Consider the following 16,378-nt stretch of genomic DNA (forward strand, 5'->3'; position numbering starts at 1 on the left):
TCCGGTATGGCACCGAACTGTCCGGTGCACCAAGATGTCAGAGCTCCAACGGTCGAAACCGTCAGAACCCTAACAGTTGGGTGACGTGGCTGGTGCACCGGACAGTGTCTGGTGGTGCACCGGACTGTCCGGTGCGCCCATCGACAGGCGACAGCAGCCCTCCCCAACGGCTGTTTTGGTGGTTGGGGCTATAAATACCCCCCAACCACCACCATTCAAGGTATCCAAGAATTCACTACTCCTCATTCAATACAAGAGCAATACACAACACTCCAAGACACAAATCAAAGCCTCCGATCAAATCAAAGTCCACAATTCAACTCTAGTTTTTAGGACTTGTGAGAAGATCAACTTGTGTTCTTTTGTTGTTCTTGTTGCTTGGTTGGCTTTCTTCTTTCTCTCATTCTTAATCTCAAAGCCTTGTAAGCGAAGCAAGAGACACCAATTGTGTGGTGGTCCTTGCGGGGTCTAAGTGACCCGGGAAATCAAGGAAGGAAGCTCACTCGGTCTAGGTGACCGTTTGAGAAGAGGGAAAGGGTTGAAAGAGACCCGGTCTTTGTGACCACCTCAACGGAGAGTAGGTTTGCAAGAACTGAACCTCGGTAAAACAAATCAACGTGTCATTCGCTCTATTTCTTTGGTTGATTTGTTTTCACCCTCTCTTTCGGACTCGGTTTTATTTCTAACGCTAACCCCGGCTTGTAGTTGTGCTTAAAGTTTGTAAATTTCAGTTTCCGCCTATTCACCCCCCTCTAGGCGACTTTCAGCTATCAATGATCCAACTTGAGCCCCCGGATGCATAAACCTACAAAACAAGTTTAGGCCCTATTCTTAGGTACCCAAACGGTATTGGGTCCTTTCACATTAGAAACAAGCACCTTGGGTACCCAAACACAAGTCTTGGAGCCCTTGTGTTTGCCCCCAACATATTTGGCAACTACTTTGCCTGATTTGTTAGTTAGCACATAAGATGCATCACAAGTCTTATATGAAATATTGGATTCATTTGATGCAATAGGATATTTCTTTTTAGGCAGTTTAACATGGATTGATTACCTAGAGCTAGATGTCTCATTCTTATACATAAATGCATGATGGGAAATAGAATGAGACTTCCTAGCATGAATTCTCCTAATCTTATGCTCAGGATAACTAGCAGGATATAAAATATAGCCCTCGTTATCCTGAGCCATAGGAGCCTTACCCTTAACAAAATTAGACAATTTCTTGGGGGCATTAAGCTTGACATTGTCTACCTGTTGGAAGCCAATGTCATCCTTAATGCCAGGGTGTCTCCCATTATAAAGCATGCTACGAGCAAATTTAATTTTTTCATTTTCTAGTTCATGCTCGATAATTTTAGCATCTAGTTTAGCTATATGATCATTTTGTTTTTTAATCATAGCAATGTGATCATGGATAGCATCAACATTAATAACTCTACATCTCATGCAAATAGAAACATGATCAACTGTGGATGTAGAGGGTTTGCAAGATTTTAATTCATCTATCTTAGATCTTAGCCTGGCATTTTCATCTCTAAGGCAAGAAATAAAACATTGCAAACATTTAAATCCTTAGCCTTAGAAATTAGTTTATCATTCTCAATCTTAAGGCTAGAAATTGATTCATTCAATTTCTCAATCTTAGCAATTAAACTAGCATTCTCATTTTTAAGATTAGCAATTGAATCATCACATTCATTTGACTTCTCAACCTTAGCAATCAATTTGGAATTTTCAATTCTAAGGTTAGAGATAGTGTCATGACAAATGCTAAGCTCACTAGTTAATTTTTCACATTTCTCTATTTCCTGAGCATAAGCATTTTTTACCTTAACATGCTTTTTATTTTCCTTAATAAGGAATTCCTCTTGGCTATCCAAGAGTTCATCCTTCTCATGAATAGCACCTATCAATTCATTTAGTTTTTCCTTTTGTTGCATGTTAAGGTTGGCAAAAAGACTAAGCAAATCATCCTCATCTTCACTAGTGCTACCCTTATCACTAGATGTTATATATTTAGTGGAGGCTCTAGATTTTATCTTCTTCTTTTTGCCGTCCTTTGCCATGAGGCACTTGTGGCCGACGTTTGGGAAGAGAAGTCCCTTGTTGACGGCGATGTTGGCGGCGTCCTCGTCGGAGGAGGAATCGGTGGTGCTTTCGTCGGAATCCCATTCCCGACACATGTGGGCATCGTCGCCCTTCTTCTTGTAATATCTCTTCTTCTCCTTCTTCTTTCTCTTCTTGTCATTGTCCCTGTCACTATAACTAGATATAGGACATTTAGCAATAAAGGACTGGGCTTACCACATTTGTAGCATACTTTCTTGGAGCGGGGTTTGTAATCCTTCCCCCTCCTTTGCTTGAGGATTTGGCGGAAGCTCTTGATGATGAGCGTCATTTCCTCGTTGTCGAGCTTGGAGGCGTCGATGGGGAGCCTACTTGATGTAGACTCTTCTTTCTTTTCTTCTGTCGCTTTGAATGCGACGGGTTGCACCTCGGGTGTGTAGGTGTCGCCTTGCTCAACGATTTGTTTGGAGCCTTTGATCATCAACTCAAAGCTCACAAACTTTCCTATAACTTCCTCGGGAGACATTAGCTTATATCTAGGATCACCATGAATTAATTGAACTTGTGTAGGATTACGAAAAACAAGTGATCTTAGAATAACCTTGACCATTTCATGGTCATCCCATTTGGTGCTCCCGAGGTTGCGCACTTGGTTGACCAAGGTCTTGAGCCAGTTGTACATTGCTTGTGGCTCCTCTCCTTGGTTGAGGAAGAACCGACCGAGCTCCCCCTCGATCATCTCCCGCTTGGTGATCTTGGTCACCTCATCCCCTTCGTGTGTGGTCTTTAGCACGTCCCAAATCTCCTTGGCACTCTTCAACCCTTGCACCTTATTATACTCCTCTCGACATAGAGAGGCGAGGAGTATAGTAGTGGCTTAGGAGTTGAAGTGCCGGATTTGGGCGACCTCGTCCGAGTCGTAGCCTTCATCCCCTACGGATGGTACCTGCGCTCCAAACTCAACAATGTCCCAAATGCTAGCGTGGAGTGAGGTTAGATGATGCCTCATTTTATCACTCCACATACAATAATCTTCACCGTCAAAAACCGGTGGTTTGCTTAATGGGACGGAAAGTAAAGGAGTGCGTTTAGAAATGCGGGGATAGCACAGGGGGATCTTACTAACTTCTTGCGCTCATGGCGCTTAGAAGTGACGGACGGAGTGTCGGAGCCGGAGGTGGAGGGCGACGAGGAATCGATCTTGTAGTAGACCACTTTCTTCATCTTCTTCTTCTTGTCGCCACTCCGATGCAACTTGACGCGGGGAGGTGATTCCTCCCTTCCTTTGGCGCCGGACTCCCTTGATGGAGCCTTCCCGTGGCTTGTGGTCGTTTCCATCTCCCTCTTGGCGGATCCTCCCGACATCACTTCGAGTGGTTAAACTCTAATGAAGTACCGGGCTCTGATACCAATTGAAAGTCGCCTAGAGGGGGGTGAATAGGCGGAAACTGAAATTTACAAACTTTAAGCACACTTGAAGCCGGGGTTAGCGTTAGAAATAAAATCGAAGTCCGGAAGAGAGGGTGAAAACAAATCAACCAAGAAATAAAGCGAGTGACACGGTGATTTGTTTTACCGAGGTTCGGTTCTTGCAAACCTAGTCCCCGTTGAGGTGGTCACTAAGACCGGGTCTCTTTCAACCCTTTCCCTCTCTCAAACGGTCACTTAGACTGAGTGAGTTTTCACCTTAATCAAACGGGTCACTTAGACCCCTCACAAGGACCACCACAACTTGGTGTCTCTTGCTTTGATTACAAGTGTCTTGAGAACAAGAATGAGGAAGAAGAAAGCGATCCAAGAACAAGAGCTCAAAGAACACAAGCAAAACTCTCTCTCTAGTCACTAGGTGTTTGGAGTGTATTTGGGACTTGGAGAGGCTTTGATTCTTTTGGATTGTGTCTTGTATCGATTGCACTAGCTCTTGTATTGAATGAGATGTCTGAAAAACTTGGATGCTTGAAGTGGTGGTGGTTGGGGGGTATTTATAGCCCCAACCATCAAACCAACCGTTGGGGAGGCTGTCTGTCGATGGGCACACCGGATAGTCCGGTGCGCCAGCCCCGTCACCCAACCGTTAGGGTTCTGACGGTTTCGACCGTTGGAGCTCTGACATTTTGGGGCACCGGACAGTCCGGTGCCGCACCGGACAGGCACTGTTCACTGTCTGGTGCGCCTTCTGGCGCTGCTCTGACTCTGCGTGAACTGTCTGCGCACTGTTCATGTTGCAGGTGACCGTTGGAGTCGACCGTTGCACTTCCTAGCCGTTGCTCCGCTGGCACACCAGACAGTCCGGTGGCACACCGGACAGTCCGGTGAATTATAGAGGAGTGGTGTCTTAGAAACCCGAAGGTGAAGAGTTCAAACTGTACGGCCCCTGGTGCACCGGACATTGTCCGGTGCGCCAGACCAGGGTTCTCTTCGGTTTCTTTTGCTCCTTTCTTTTGAACCCTAACTTTGATCTTTTTATTGGTTTGTGTTGAACCTTTGGCACCTGTAGAATATATAATCTAGACCAAACTAGTTAGTCCAATGGTTTGTGTTGGGCATTCATCCACCAAAATCATTTAGGAAAAGGTTTGACCCTATTTCCCTTTCAGTTGGCTCTGGCATCTTCGGAACTTGGCCAAACTTATAAAGAATGATCAAATTGTTGGACTAACTAATGTTACATTTGAGAAAGACAGGGTTTGTGGAGCTTGCCAAGCAGGTAAACAACATGGATTTCAACACCATCCAAAAATGTGGTCACCACCAAGAGGCCTTTGGAGCTTCTGCACATGGACCTCTTTGGGCCAGTGGCCAACCTTGGTATTGGTGGTAATAAATATGGCTTAGTTATCATTGATGATTTTTCTCGATTCACTTGGGTTTTCTTTCTGAGTGATAAAGGTGAAACTCAAGAAATTCTAAAGAAGTTTATGAGGCGAGTACAAAATGAATTTGAGCTAAAGATCAAGATAAGAAGCGACAATGGAACAGAATTTAAGAACACAGGTGTTGATCAGTATCTGACTGAAGAGGGCATCAAGCATGAGTTCTATGTTCCCTACACTCCACAACAAAACGGTGTCGTGGTGAGGAAGAACCGAACTCTTATCGAGCTAGCAAGGACAATGCTTGATGAATACAAGACTCTAGACAACTATTGGGCTGAAGCTGTCAACACTGCGTGTCATGCAATCAACCTTCTCTATCTTCACAAGATTTACAAGAAGACCTCTTATGAGCTACTCGTTGGTAACAAATGAAAAGTTGATTACTTTCGAGTTTTTAGTTGTAAACATTTTATTCTTAACAACAAAGCAAAAAAGCTCAAAGTTTGCTACAAAAGTGGACGAGGGCTTCTTGCTTGGTAATGCATCAAATGCTCACAGATATCATGTCTTCAACAATACCACTGGTGTTGTTGAAATTGTGGTAGATGTGACATTTGATGAATCTAATGGCTCGCAAGGGCATGTTGCTAATGAGTTGACAGGAAATGATGTATCACCCTGTGAAGCAATCAAGAAACTAACCATTAGTAAAGTGAGGCCACAAGAAAAGGATGAAGATGAAGAATTGTTTTGGATGACTAATGAAGTTATACATGAAGATGCAAGAATGGAGGATGATCAAAACACCACACAAGCAAATCCTTCAACTTCAAATCATCCAGATCAAGAAGCCAATGAGCCACAAGATATGAAAGAGGCTCAAGTATTTGAAGGTGTAGTAGGTGAAGATGCTCCACAAGAACAAGAGGATGATGGACCCATTCAACGTTAACACCAAATTCCACATCCTCGAGTTCATCAAAGCTTGCAGAGAGATCGTCCTATCGACAACATCCTAGGTAGCATAAGGAGAGGGGTAACAACTCATTCTAGATTGGCAAATTTTTGTGAATTTTACACGTTTGTTTCCACTTTTGAGCCACTTAAGGTAGAAGAAGCTCTAAAAGATCCTAATTCGGTGATGGCGACGCAAGAGGATCTAAATAACTTCACCAGTAATGAAGTCTGGTCCTTAGTTGAAATACCCAAAAAGAACGTGATTGGACCAAGTGGGTGATTCGAAACAAGCAAGATGAACAAGATTTAAACTAGATGATTATAAGCCAATAATGACTCATCCAATGGGCATCTCAACCTAGATGAGGAAGGCAAACTAGTTGACCAAACTCTATCATTCTATGATTGTTAGTTTCTTGTATTTGACTGCATCTAGGCCCGGCACCACAATTAGTGTGTGTATGTCTGCTAGATTTTAAGCTAGTTCTAAGGAAGGTCACTTCAGTGTTGTGAAAAAAAAAATCCTTAGGTAACTAAAGCAGATGACAAACATTAGCATTTGATATCCAAAGGATCTAGTTTTGAACTTGTTGGCTATTCTGGTTTGGATTATGTTGGTGGCAAAATTGATAGGAAAAGCACTTATGGAGGGTACTATATGCTTGGTAGATCACTAGTTTCATGGAGTTCAAAGAAACAAAACAATGTTGCCTTGTATATTGCTAAAGTGGAATATATAGTTGCGGATGCTTGTTGTGCAAAAATTTTATACGTGAAATAATCCCTTCTAGACTACGATGTAGTTCAATAAAAGGCAACTCTTTTACGTGGCAATGGGAGTGTCATAAAACCTTAAAATATTATGGTTCAACACTCTCACACCAAACACAATAACATATGTCATCATTTCCTTAAGAGACCCTGTTGCAAAAGGAGATATATCACTAGGAGTGAAAGCGGATGGAAAATTAGCAATTATTTTCACAAAGCCATTAGATAAACCCATTTTTGTATGTTGAGGAACAAGCTTAACATAAGTTTGTGTTGTAAAATTGTATTGCATTGTAACATATACATGTTTACTTGCACATATGGTTGTCTAATCTAGTTAAGATAACACCCAAAAGCGTGTGAAGAAGCTTAACTCAGGGTCAAACTGGATAAGGATCTAGTTTTAAACTTTAATTACTTCACCGCATATGCATGATTGTTAGTTTGTCATTTATCTTTGTTCGAGTTTGAGAAGAATTTGTAGTTACCACAAATATTAGTACTAAATGCTCAAAATATCCAACAATCACTATTTAAACAATTACGAGGTGAAATCTCAAATCCTTTTATCACTTACTTTTATAGAAACATATTTAGCCTAAGGTAAACTATTTAAAAAATAAGGGTTTGAGATTGGATGTTGATACCAATCCTATTAGTATTTATTTGCATCTTAATTGAGTTGGGATTCTATGTAGTGCAGAATATATGGAAAATGAAAAAAAGTTCTACAATGTGATGCACTAGATAAAGCACCAGACACATCTACTGAGTGTTGTGCATTGTGCATATTCTCAATGACATAGTGGTATCTATTGTGCATTGGATAGCCTACATCGAACATGATCGATATTATCACTGGACGTGTTTGATTCCTATATGGTTTCATAAACATGCTTCCCTATTCATGTATCTAGTGTGACATTCGATGGCCCACCAAAAATGTTCAGTGCACTGGTGAGGAGTGCCTTTACCCCCTCTATCACGTGGATCTGGTCTCTATTTCTTATTTGTTCTCTCAAGCTTTTGTACTCATATGTCGCTCTAGCTCCTTTGTGTGCATCGAGCTTATCCTCATCGCCAACTTGTCATGTCGTTCCACACAACCACATCTGACTTTATGAGCTATGCATCCCTGTCGATGTTGTGTCGTCGCAACGCCTATGTTGTCCTATACAGAGTCTGTTATTGCATCCACTTGTATTTCACTGCCTCTAAGATTATTATACACCAATGTGCCTCCCTAAACAGCATGCATGACTCTAGCCAGTGCACCTCCATTGTTGATCCATCACATGCACTGCATAGTGCTCTTCCTACTTGTACCACTATACTATTCACCCACCTACCTTGTGATATCCAGTGAGATAGACAATTGATATGAAACACAGAAAAGTCTTGAAACAAGTGATATAAAACAAACATTGTGTTATACTCACTTGATGCAGCAAGGAGTACCAGTTTTAGTGGTGGTTTCATATCACTTGTTTCAAGACTTTTATGTGTTGAAAACTATACGGGGAAGTTCTACCTTTATCTTCACGAAACTTATTTTATCTCATAAAACTTTTGTACTTTCTCTTTATTAATACCATAGCCCATTGGAACTGGCCTTAACTGAAGAATGAGTGTCCCACTAACCAAGATTATTTATTAACTTTGCTAAGCAACATACATGTCGTCCGTATGGTTGTCTTCTTGACGAATGACGAACGACATCATTCACCTCCCACCAGTCGTGCTCTCTATACTCTGCATGTCGGGTCTTGGCTGATTTTATAGAACGACTACCTTCTTGTAAACATAAAACTTCTTTGATACAAACGCTGCAATGATATTTTCTTCCATGCAGCTACAACTACGTTATTACTACTAAGGGCATGTACAACCTCATTTAATATGTGGTCTCTTGAGGGGTCTTTAATAAACTAAGTGAAAAAAATCAAGAGATATGTCTCTTCACGACTTCCATACACGTTGTCTCTTAACTACATTGATGATCCAGGTTTTCAAGGTTATACCATGCAACCTCTTAGTTGTCTCTCATACTTGAAAACCGAACTGGTATCTCACGGTTGTATATGGCCTAAGGAAAAAAAAGGACTTAATAAAAGCTTGACGTACTTGTTAGTCACATGTTGCTTTGAGCCGAGTGCTTCAATGTGCTGGTCATGGCTAGCCAGCAGATCTAACTCGCCCGGGGAGGATAAGTATTACTCTTTGCTTTTAGTAGTCGTTTTGAACAGCATCTCACATACCTAGATAAAGGCTATTTTCCAATCGTACCCTTATCAAATATGTTTCATTATTTTCCCAACAAGTTGTTTGTCTGAACTAGTTACCAACACTTATATAAGGCATTATGAGTTGCGACCTCGATTCAGCAATGCAGCCTTGCCATAACTGCATGTCGATTCAATTCCCGTGCTGACTGCAAAGACAAGGATGTCCAAAAGTGCCTTGAATCATGCGGGCGACTTCCTTCGAGAGTTGGAAAAACCGGCAAAAAGACAGATAAAGACTAGTTTGGTAATTCCGTTTTCTCAAGAAATTTTTATTTTTCCAAAGAAAAATGAACTAATTTCACTTAAAAGTATTAATCCTGAAAATAGGATTCCCAAACTAGAACTAAAAGGAATAGAAGAAAGTATATTAATAGAAGGAATAGGAGGGAGTATATTAATAGAAAGCCACAACAATGGTTCAGACCAAGAAATCCTCAAACTCTGCCAAGCTGTCCACTCTGCAAAAGGCCCTGACATCCAGGTCCGAGGATGGCAGCCTTCACCGCCAGCAAAAAATACGACAATCATGTAATGATACTAACGTAGGGATTGTTTGAATCCACTAGAGTTAATAGATAGCTAAAAAATACAAGTACAATTAACTAGCTAACAAATAGCTATTAGTTATACTGTTTGGATGTCTTCAACTAATTTTAGCAGCTAACTATTAGCTAGCTCTAGTGCATTCAAACACCACAACAAGCTCGTAGGACATTCTGGATAGTTAGTACAGACTAAAATTTGAGTATATCAAACTGTTAACAAAAAAAGGACTTTCAGGGATAAAAAAACGGGCACAGAAGTGTGCACTACATGGGTGGTGAAACTGAAACTTATTCAACCTTCAATTTGCATAAGCATCAAGCAAACATGAAGCTCGGATACCACGGTTTATACAGTACGTTCCAATGTCATAGGAATTCTTAGGAATAACATACCAAACAACATACATTAATGGCAAATGTCAGGCGACAACAAGTCAAGATACCGAAGTACCAGTCGACTCTATCAAGTTTGGGAACATAAAGAGCATTTTCAAGAAGGCCTACAGAGAGGCTGGCAGAACAAAGCGGAAACCAGAGTTCTACAGGTCTCAAAGTTACCTCCATCGAGGGCCTCCCAGCCTGATGACCTCCTCAGCGCATGAATCACGGTGAAGCTTTTCAGCATCACTGTCTTCCTTCTTTGCAGTTATGTCACCGTACAAGTCCTTCAGCTTTGCTAGGTTGCTCGACACGGTGGCTGCCTTCTCTTTATTTGCATCCCTGAATGGGCTGGATCGCTGCTCATTCAGGCTCCTCCTGCTCGTGCTTCGGCTGCGGCTTCTCCTGCTCCTACTCCTGCTCCTGCTTCGGCTCCTACTCCTGCTCCTGTGGCGAGAGCTAGAGCGCCTGTGCCTGCTACTTTCATGATCTCTTCTGTCGTCCCGTCTTTCTTCTGAATGCCTGGACCTGTAGTACTCACGATCCCTGCTATCACGCTCATGCCGATGATAATCTCTGGCATCCTTGTCACGGTCAAGGTCTCGGCTTGAATGATACCGATCCCGGTTTGAACGATCCCGGGCTCTTTCACGGTCACGACTAGAATGATCCAGTTCCCGGTCAGAACGGTCATGATCAGGACCCTCACGGCTACCACTACGACGAGATGGTGAGTATGAACTTCGATGACCATCACGGGTGACTGTTCGACGAACTGGAGATGAATCCCTGGTGGAAGCCCGATGTGGAGCACGCTGTCCAAAGGAAACTGACAGAGAAGCTTTCACTGAAGGAGGACGGCGTGCAGTATCTTCTGATCCCTGACGACTGGAGTCTCCAGTTGCCCCAGAAAGCTTAGTGGGCAATTTCATCTTTTCAAGATTGGCTGTAATCTGACGAGTTACTGGGAGAGGAATTCTTGGTAGAAGACTATCAAAGTAGTACTGCATCATAAAAAACAAATAAGGACACTAAGCAGTATAGGTTTATACTAGAGATTGGAGCAGCTTAAAACGAATCATTAGTCAACATTAAACAATGATATAAAATAATTCAAGTCATGACGATGGTAAATCAAGTGAAAACCAACAAAAAAATAATAGATTTTACTCCATGCAAGATACCAGTGAAGGGAAAATTTGGAGGAGAAAAATATTAGCTATGTTATGGAACCATGACTTAACTGACCAAAAAAAGTAATACCCTTAATTAGGATAGATTCCTAAGAGTATCTCCAACAGATCCCAATCCTTCTATTCCCAACTCTTAATTTAGGAAAAAATAATAAAAAATAGTCATCCAACAGACCCCCCTATCAGCGCACCACATCTATTTGCACGTGTAAAATCTCGCCCGGTGCAGAGATTTCCACGGACGTCTCTTCTCCCAATCCTTCTTTTCCCATTCCCCCGTGATGGTCATCATTCCCCTACCTCCAGCTTGTTGAGTCTGGGGCGAGCGGGCGGCCTTGGTGAGAAATGCCACGAGGGCCGCAACTGAGGGCGTGACTAGCATCGGCCTCGAGCCCTCAACGCCAACGCCAGGGAGGGGGCCAGCCACAACGACGGCTTGGACTGGCAGCAGACTTGAGCCCTCAACGCCAACGTCGTGGAGGACACCGTAATGACTTGGACTGGCAGAGGACTTGAGCCCTCAATGCCAACGCCAATGCGTGTGCGATGCAGTGCGCCGGCAGCTGCAGAGGTCGTGGTGGCTGTTATGAATCCTAGTTCATAGGGGGGTAAACAGCGCCGGGAAGATAATCAGGCGGAGTCGGCTTGGGAGGGACTAGACTATTGGAGAGATCGGGGCCTAATTCTTCTTCATTCCTTTCCTCCTCAAGGAGGTACAACCCATCTTTATATAGATAGAAAGACTTGGCTCCCAAGTAACAAAGGGGGTGTTTAAATGCACTAGAGCTAATAGTTAGTGGCTAAAATAAGCTGGAGACATCCAAACACCCTAGCTAATAGTTCAACTATTAGCTATTTTTAGTAAATTAGTTAATAGTTAGCTAGCTATTTGTTAGCTAACTAATTCCACTAGCAATTTTTTAGCCAACTAACTATTAGCTCTAGTGCATTCAAACCCCCCCTAACTCAATCTTATCTAATCTAATCCCAAGTAACTAAATCAATCTTATATAATCTAATCTTTATCCACTAATCCTAACCCTGAGCCTATCTCTATGGGCCTCCATGCCCTGGCTGCCGCCCCATGACGGTGGCAAGCAGGAACGAGAGGAGGATGACAGTGACTTTGCTTCATGAACTAGACAAGCTCAAACGTGCCAACCTACTCGACAAAATGCTTGACCCAGACATCAGCCATTCAGTTCACATACACGCAAACCATATTGCATGTACATGTAGTTAACTAATTTTTAGGGGAATTAAAGGGAGTTGTTGGAGTATGAACTGTTTTTAGGTACTAAGACTTTTAGTAAAGTCCCAATCCATATGTATTGGGAGATATATATTTTTAGAAGCGGTTGGAAATGCTCTAAGGTGCACAAAATGAACCTGTGACTTGAAAATGTTCACATGCATTAGAACAAAAATATAATAACATATCTGAATTCACCATGATATAGACAAGTAATCTATTGTGACTTGGGTGGTGTAGGTCGTAGCTATGGTGAGTTGGAGGTCGGGGGCCAGAACCACGACGGCTTGGACGCCGTCGTCCCCAGGATTAGAATTGATGGCAGGGATGGACGCGTGAACAGTGCTCGCCGATGAACAGTAGCTATGGGGAAAGCACATGCAAGATAGTTGCCTGCTTACTTCATTCCTTAGCCAAAGGCTGCAATATATATGGCTGAGATAGCAGCCAACAACAGACAAACTCTATCCAAAGACTAAAAACTCGATCATAGCAACAAACTCTATCTGAGACTAACAACCCGATCTTAACAAACTCTATCCGAGACTAACAACCTGAACAAACTCTATCCGAGACTAACAACCTAAACAAACTCTTGTGTTGCGACGGCAGTATGGGATGCCGGTCATAACATAATCATAATCCGGTATGGGATGCCAGCGCTATTTGTCACCCTAGGTGAAGCTTCACCCACTCAGTAATTATTATTTAAGGTTATTCAGTAATTATTGATTATTACTGGCTGGGTGAAGCTTCACCTAAGGTGACATGTGTGTGTATAATGTGTGTGTGTGTGTATATATATTCTGTAGTTGGTTATTGCGATAACAGCTATACTAATTTACAAGATATTGTAACTCCCTCCTAAGTGATTTACTATAACATTATGGTAAATGTCATCATGAGTTATAGCAATGTATGTATCATAAATATGTATCACTTTATCGTTAATTTAGTGCAAACATTATCATAAATCAAGGTGGCCAGCAGAAAACCAAAAACTCTAGGAAGCAAATGAAAATGTGGGCACAGAAATTGATTGTAAAAACAGTGTGCTTATTTCCATTCTGAATGCAGAAGTTAAGAAACAGACCTGTCCAAGTATAAGATCACGCACATAAACACCCATGGTTGTCTTGCGGCCATTAGATCCGGGGGAGAACTCCTGCGTTAAATAAATGCAAATGATTCAGCTCTGGTTCATACTCAACAGTTCTAAAAAAGTGGGAAAAGTACCATGTACCTCATCATCCCTCAAATAGGGCTCATACCACATCCAAAGAACCTTTGGGTCTGCAACATACCGAAGATACAAGAAACCAATCTGCACCAAATAGCGCAAAACAGTCATTCGACACAAAATATTTTAGTATTTAACAGGCTTAGTAAAGACAAAAAAAACAAAATGCTCACAACTCCAAAGCACAGACTGGTACACTATGAACTTCTTGCAAACTTTGTCATCCCCGTGTCCTAGGACCAAGAAATTCAGCCACAAGTCCATCCAAAGAAACAAGTTGTCGGACCGTTAGTGGCTATAACCAAAATGTAAGCACAAAATTATGTACAAGTGATTCGCAAGGAATGTAAGATTTTTCATTGCAAAAAATACTTCCGAAATAAGTTTTATAATCATCCCAATAAACATATAGATTCATACACTAACCTCATGCCTAATGAATAGATACAGGGCCATGAAGCAAGACATTCAGCATCAGCAAACAGAAGGGCAGGAAACAGAAACTTACAGCTCTAATGTGTGGGGAGTCAGGATGCTTCAACAAACCGTGCATCTGTTTGACAGTAAGCTTCATGGTAAAGAACTTGTATAGAAGACAGAATGCAGTGGAGGGGCCTCTGCAATTGCCAGTCATCCAAGGCTCCACATGTTTGACAGTGTTGTAGATCTCATCGATGACCTCATGATAGGTTTTCAACCTATAGAGCTCCTTAAAGTAATCAGAAGACAGAATGTTCATGCTAAGAACCTTCTCCATCAGCACATCAATGGGCTTCCCTGAAGTTTGTATCTCCATTTTCCAGAAAAAAAATCAATCTCAATCACAAAGATCAATATGGGATATCCTCCTATTCCAAAGTTTATGTAACCTGCACACAGTAAAGTCAGGGAATAAGAAAGGTACAGCAAAACCAAGGAGTGAACGAATGAATTTCTGCTAAACAATAGGGTGAGCATATAGCCATATACAGATGACAGATCATTTGTTTCTATACAAGCAATCTATCTAGTGAAAAATGGTCCCTTTCCTTGGCCTATGGCTGAAACCACCACATTGCCCCCAACATGCCAATTTAAACTTGCATCGCTTTCCACTGTGCTCATACTAGTGAAGAATAATTAACGACACCATATTTACATTCACATCAAAATTCAACTCACAGTTAAAAATATAGCATTATTTTCATTAGATCCTAACTCATATTTACCTCATGGTACATATCCAAATGATTGAATTATCAATTATACAAGGCCTATATAGTAACCTGCGTAACCCATTTGAGCATGAGTAGCCTACAAGAATTCATGAAGTACTAAGATCTTCCACCAATATAATGGTTATGCATATATGTAACCCTGACCCAAGTAAACCAGACGAATTCTTCACCGTTTACTATGGTAGGGATGCTGCTGCAGATGTTTGCCATTCGCATAGCCCTAACCCAATTAAACACCTCTTACGATTCTATCTAGCACAACAAAAAACAAGTCCGTAGCAAACCAATTCCATCAGAAACGGCCCGAGGTCGTAGCGGATTCAACGCGCGCAAAATCTCTAGGAATAAACCGCTACCATCGCCTACCAATCGAATCGATACGGAAAACAAAATAAGGAGCAAACCGGGCGAGTGAAATCCACCAGGAGGCTCCTCACGGTTCGATAGAAGAGCACGTAAAACGGGACTAGATCCTACAACAACCCATGCAAAAGCAAGCTAGGGTTTCCTTATTACCAGCAAAAGAGGGAACTCGTTCCGGGTCCGGATTGATCTTCACGCCACGCCGCCGGCCGGACCGGCTGAGAGGAGGAGCAGGGCGACAACGAGGGTGACGGCTAGAAGACTCCGTCGAGGTCGGTGGTTTGCTTGGCTTCGGCGGAGGAGGCGTGCGCGTTCGGGGCGGCGGCCGCGGGGGCAGGGAAAAAGATAAGTATTGTTCCGTTAAGGGCCGCGATGCGAGGCGGCCGTGCCTGTATTTTATATATTTTTCAGTTCAGTTTGCTCCTCTCGGATTTGTTTGGGAGAGCTTTATTCTTTCATTCAAACCAGATTTAGCTTTACTGTAGTTTATAATATTAATTTAATTAATTTTAAAAATATGTTTAATCTAAATAATAAATAAAATAATTTATCTAAATGTTTTCTAAATACTTATATCTCTAGCTTAAAGATTTTTTGAAGCTCCTCAAAGATTGTTTCACAACAACTGTTTTTATATCATCTCGTAAAGTTGCATGAAAATTACTTACCACGCCACTAGTTACATAACTCATGACAGCCACTAATCAATTGTATTGTAGAAGTTGAAGTCTATGTGCAAGTCAAACACTTCTCGAGCCTATTTTAACAATTTGTTGGAGTTGTTTTATGGAGAAGCTAGAAAATCGAAGATGAAATTATTTAAGTGAAACCCTCCCAAAGCATCTCCAACAATATCTTAAACTGGTGACTCAAATTTAAATATGAGGCTCTATAAGGAAAACTACTCTAACAGTGTATCATTTCATAAAATTTAGTCAAAAATTTATAGGGCACTCTCTTAAGTGCCTTAAATATACTACACTGTAGCGCGCTTCCTTATAATCTAGATTTGAGACTTTACTGATAGAGTGGAATGTTTTTTTTGCCCTAAATTCTATAAAATATATAATCATTTTTAAATTATAGGGCATTTTTATAAGTCACGTTGTTGGAGATGCTCTAATAGGAGAGAGAAGTGAAGCAAGCGAGTTGGATCATTTTTTTTCACAATTTTCATTTGATTTGATGATAATCTCTATATCTTTACTATTATATTGTCTCCAACGGTGTGCCCTAAATTCCATCCTCTAAAGAAATATTTCATATCATTTACAACACTCTCTAAAAGA

General features: G+C 41.6%; 1 protein-coding gene across 3 annotated transcripts; it reads right to left on the minus strand.

The window, feature by feature from the left end:
* Positions 1–5,058: 5,058 nt before the first annotated feature.
* Positions 5,059–15,513, minus strand: LOC100383017 (PRP38 family protein). 3 transcript variants are annotated; one of them, XM_008649874.4, is made up of 6 exons: positions 15,243–15,513; positions 14,018–14,378; positions 13,513–13,593; positions 13,363–13,434; positions 10,005–10,828; positions 5,059–5,566 (listed from the first exon to the last, which is right to left on the minus strand). In XM_008649874.4, exons 2-6 carry the CDS (start codon positions 14,303–14,305, stop codon positions 5,536–5,538), a joined length of 1,296 nt encoding a protein of 431 aa, XP_008648096.1. In that variant the 5' UTR covers positions 14,306–14,378; positions 15,243–15,513; the 3' UTR covers positions 5,059–5,535. The 3 variants fall into 3 exon arrangements, with proteins under 3 accessions (XP_008648096.1, XP_008648097.1, NP_001169167.1); XM_008649875.3 differs by lacking the exon at positions 5,059–5,566 and adding an exon at positions 8,802–9,097; NM_001175696.1 differs by lacking the exon at positions 5,059–5,566 and having other exon boundaries at positions 9,827–10,828; positions 15,243–15,399.
* Positions 15,514–16,378: the final 865 nt, after the last annotated feature.

The sequence above is a fragment of the Zea mays genome, chromosome 6, assembly GCF_902167145.1.
Source record: "Zea mays cultivar B73 chromosome 6, Zm-B73-REFERENCE-NAM-5.0, whole genome shotgun sequence".
Lineage (NCBI taxonomy): Eukaryota > Viridiplantae > Streptophyta > Magnoliopsida > Poales > Poaceae > Zea > Zea mays.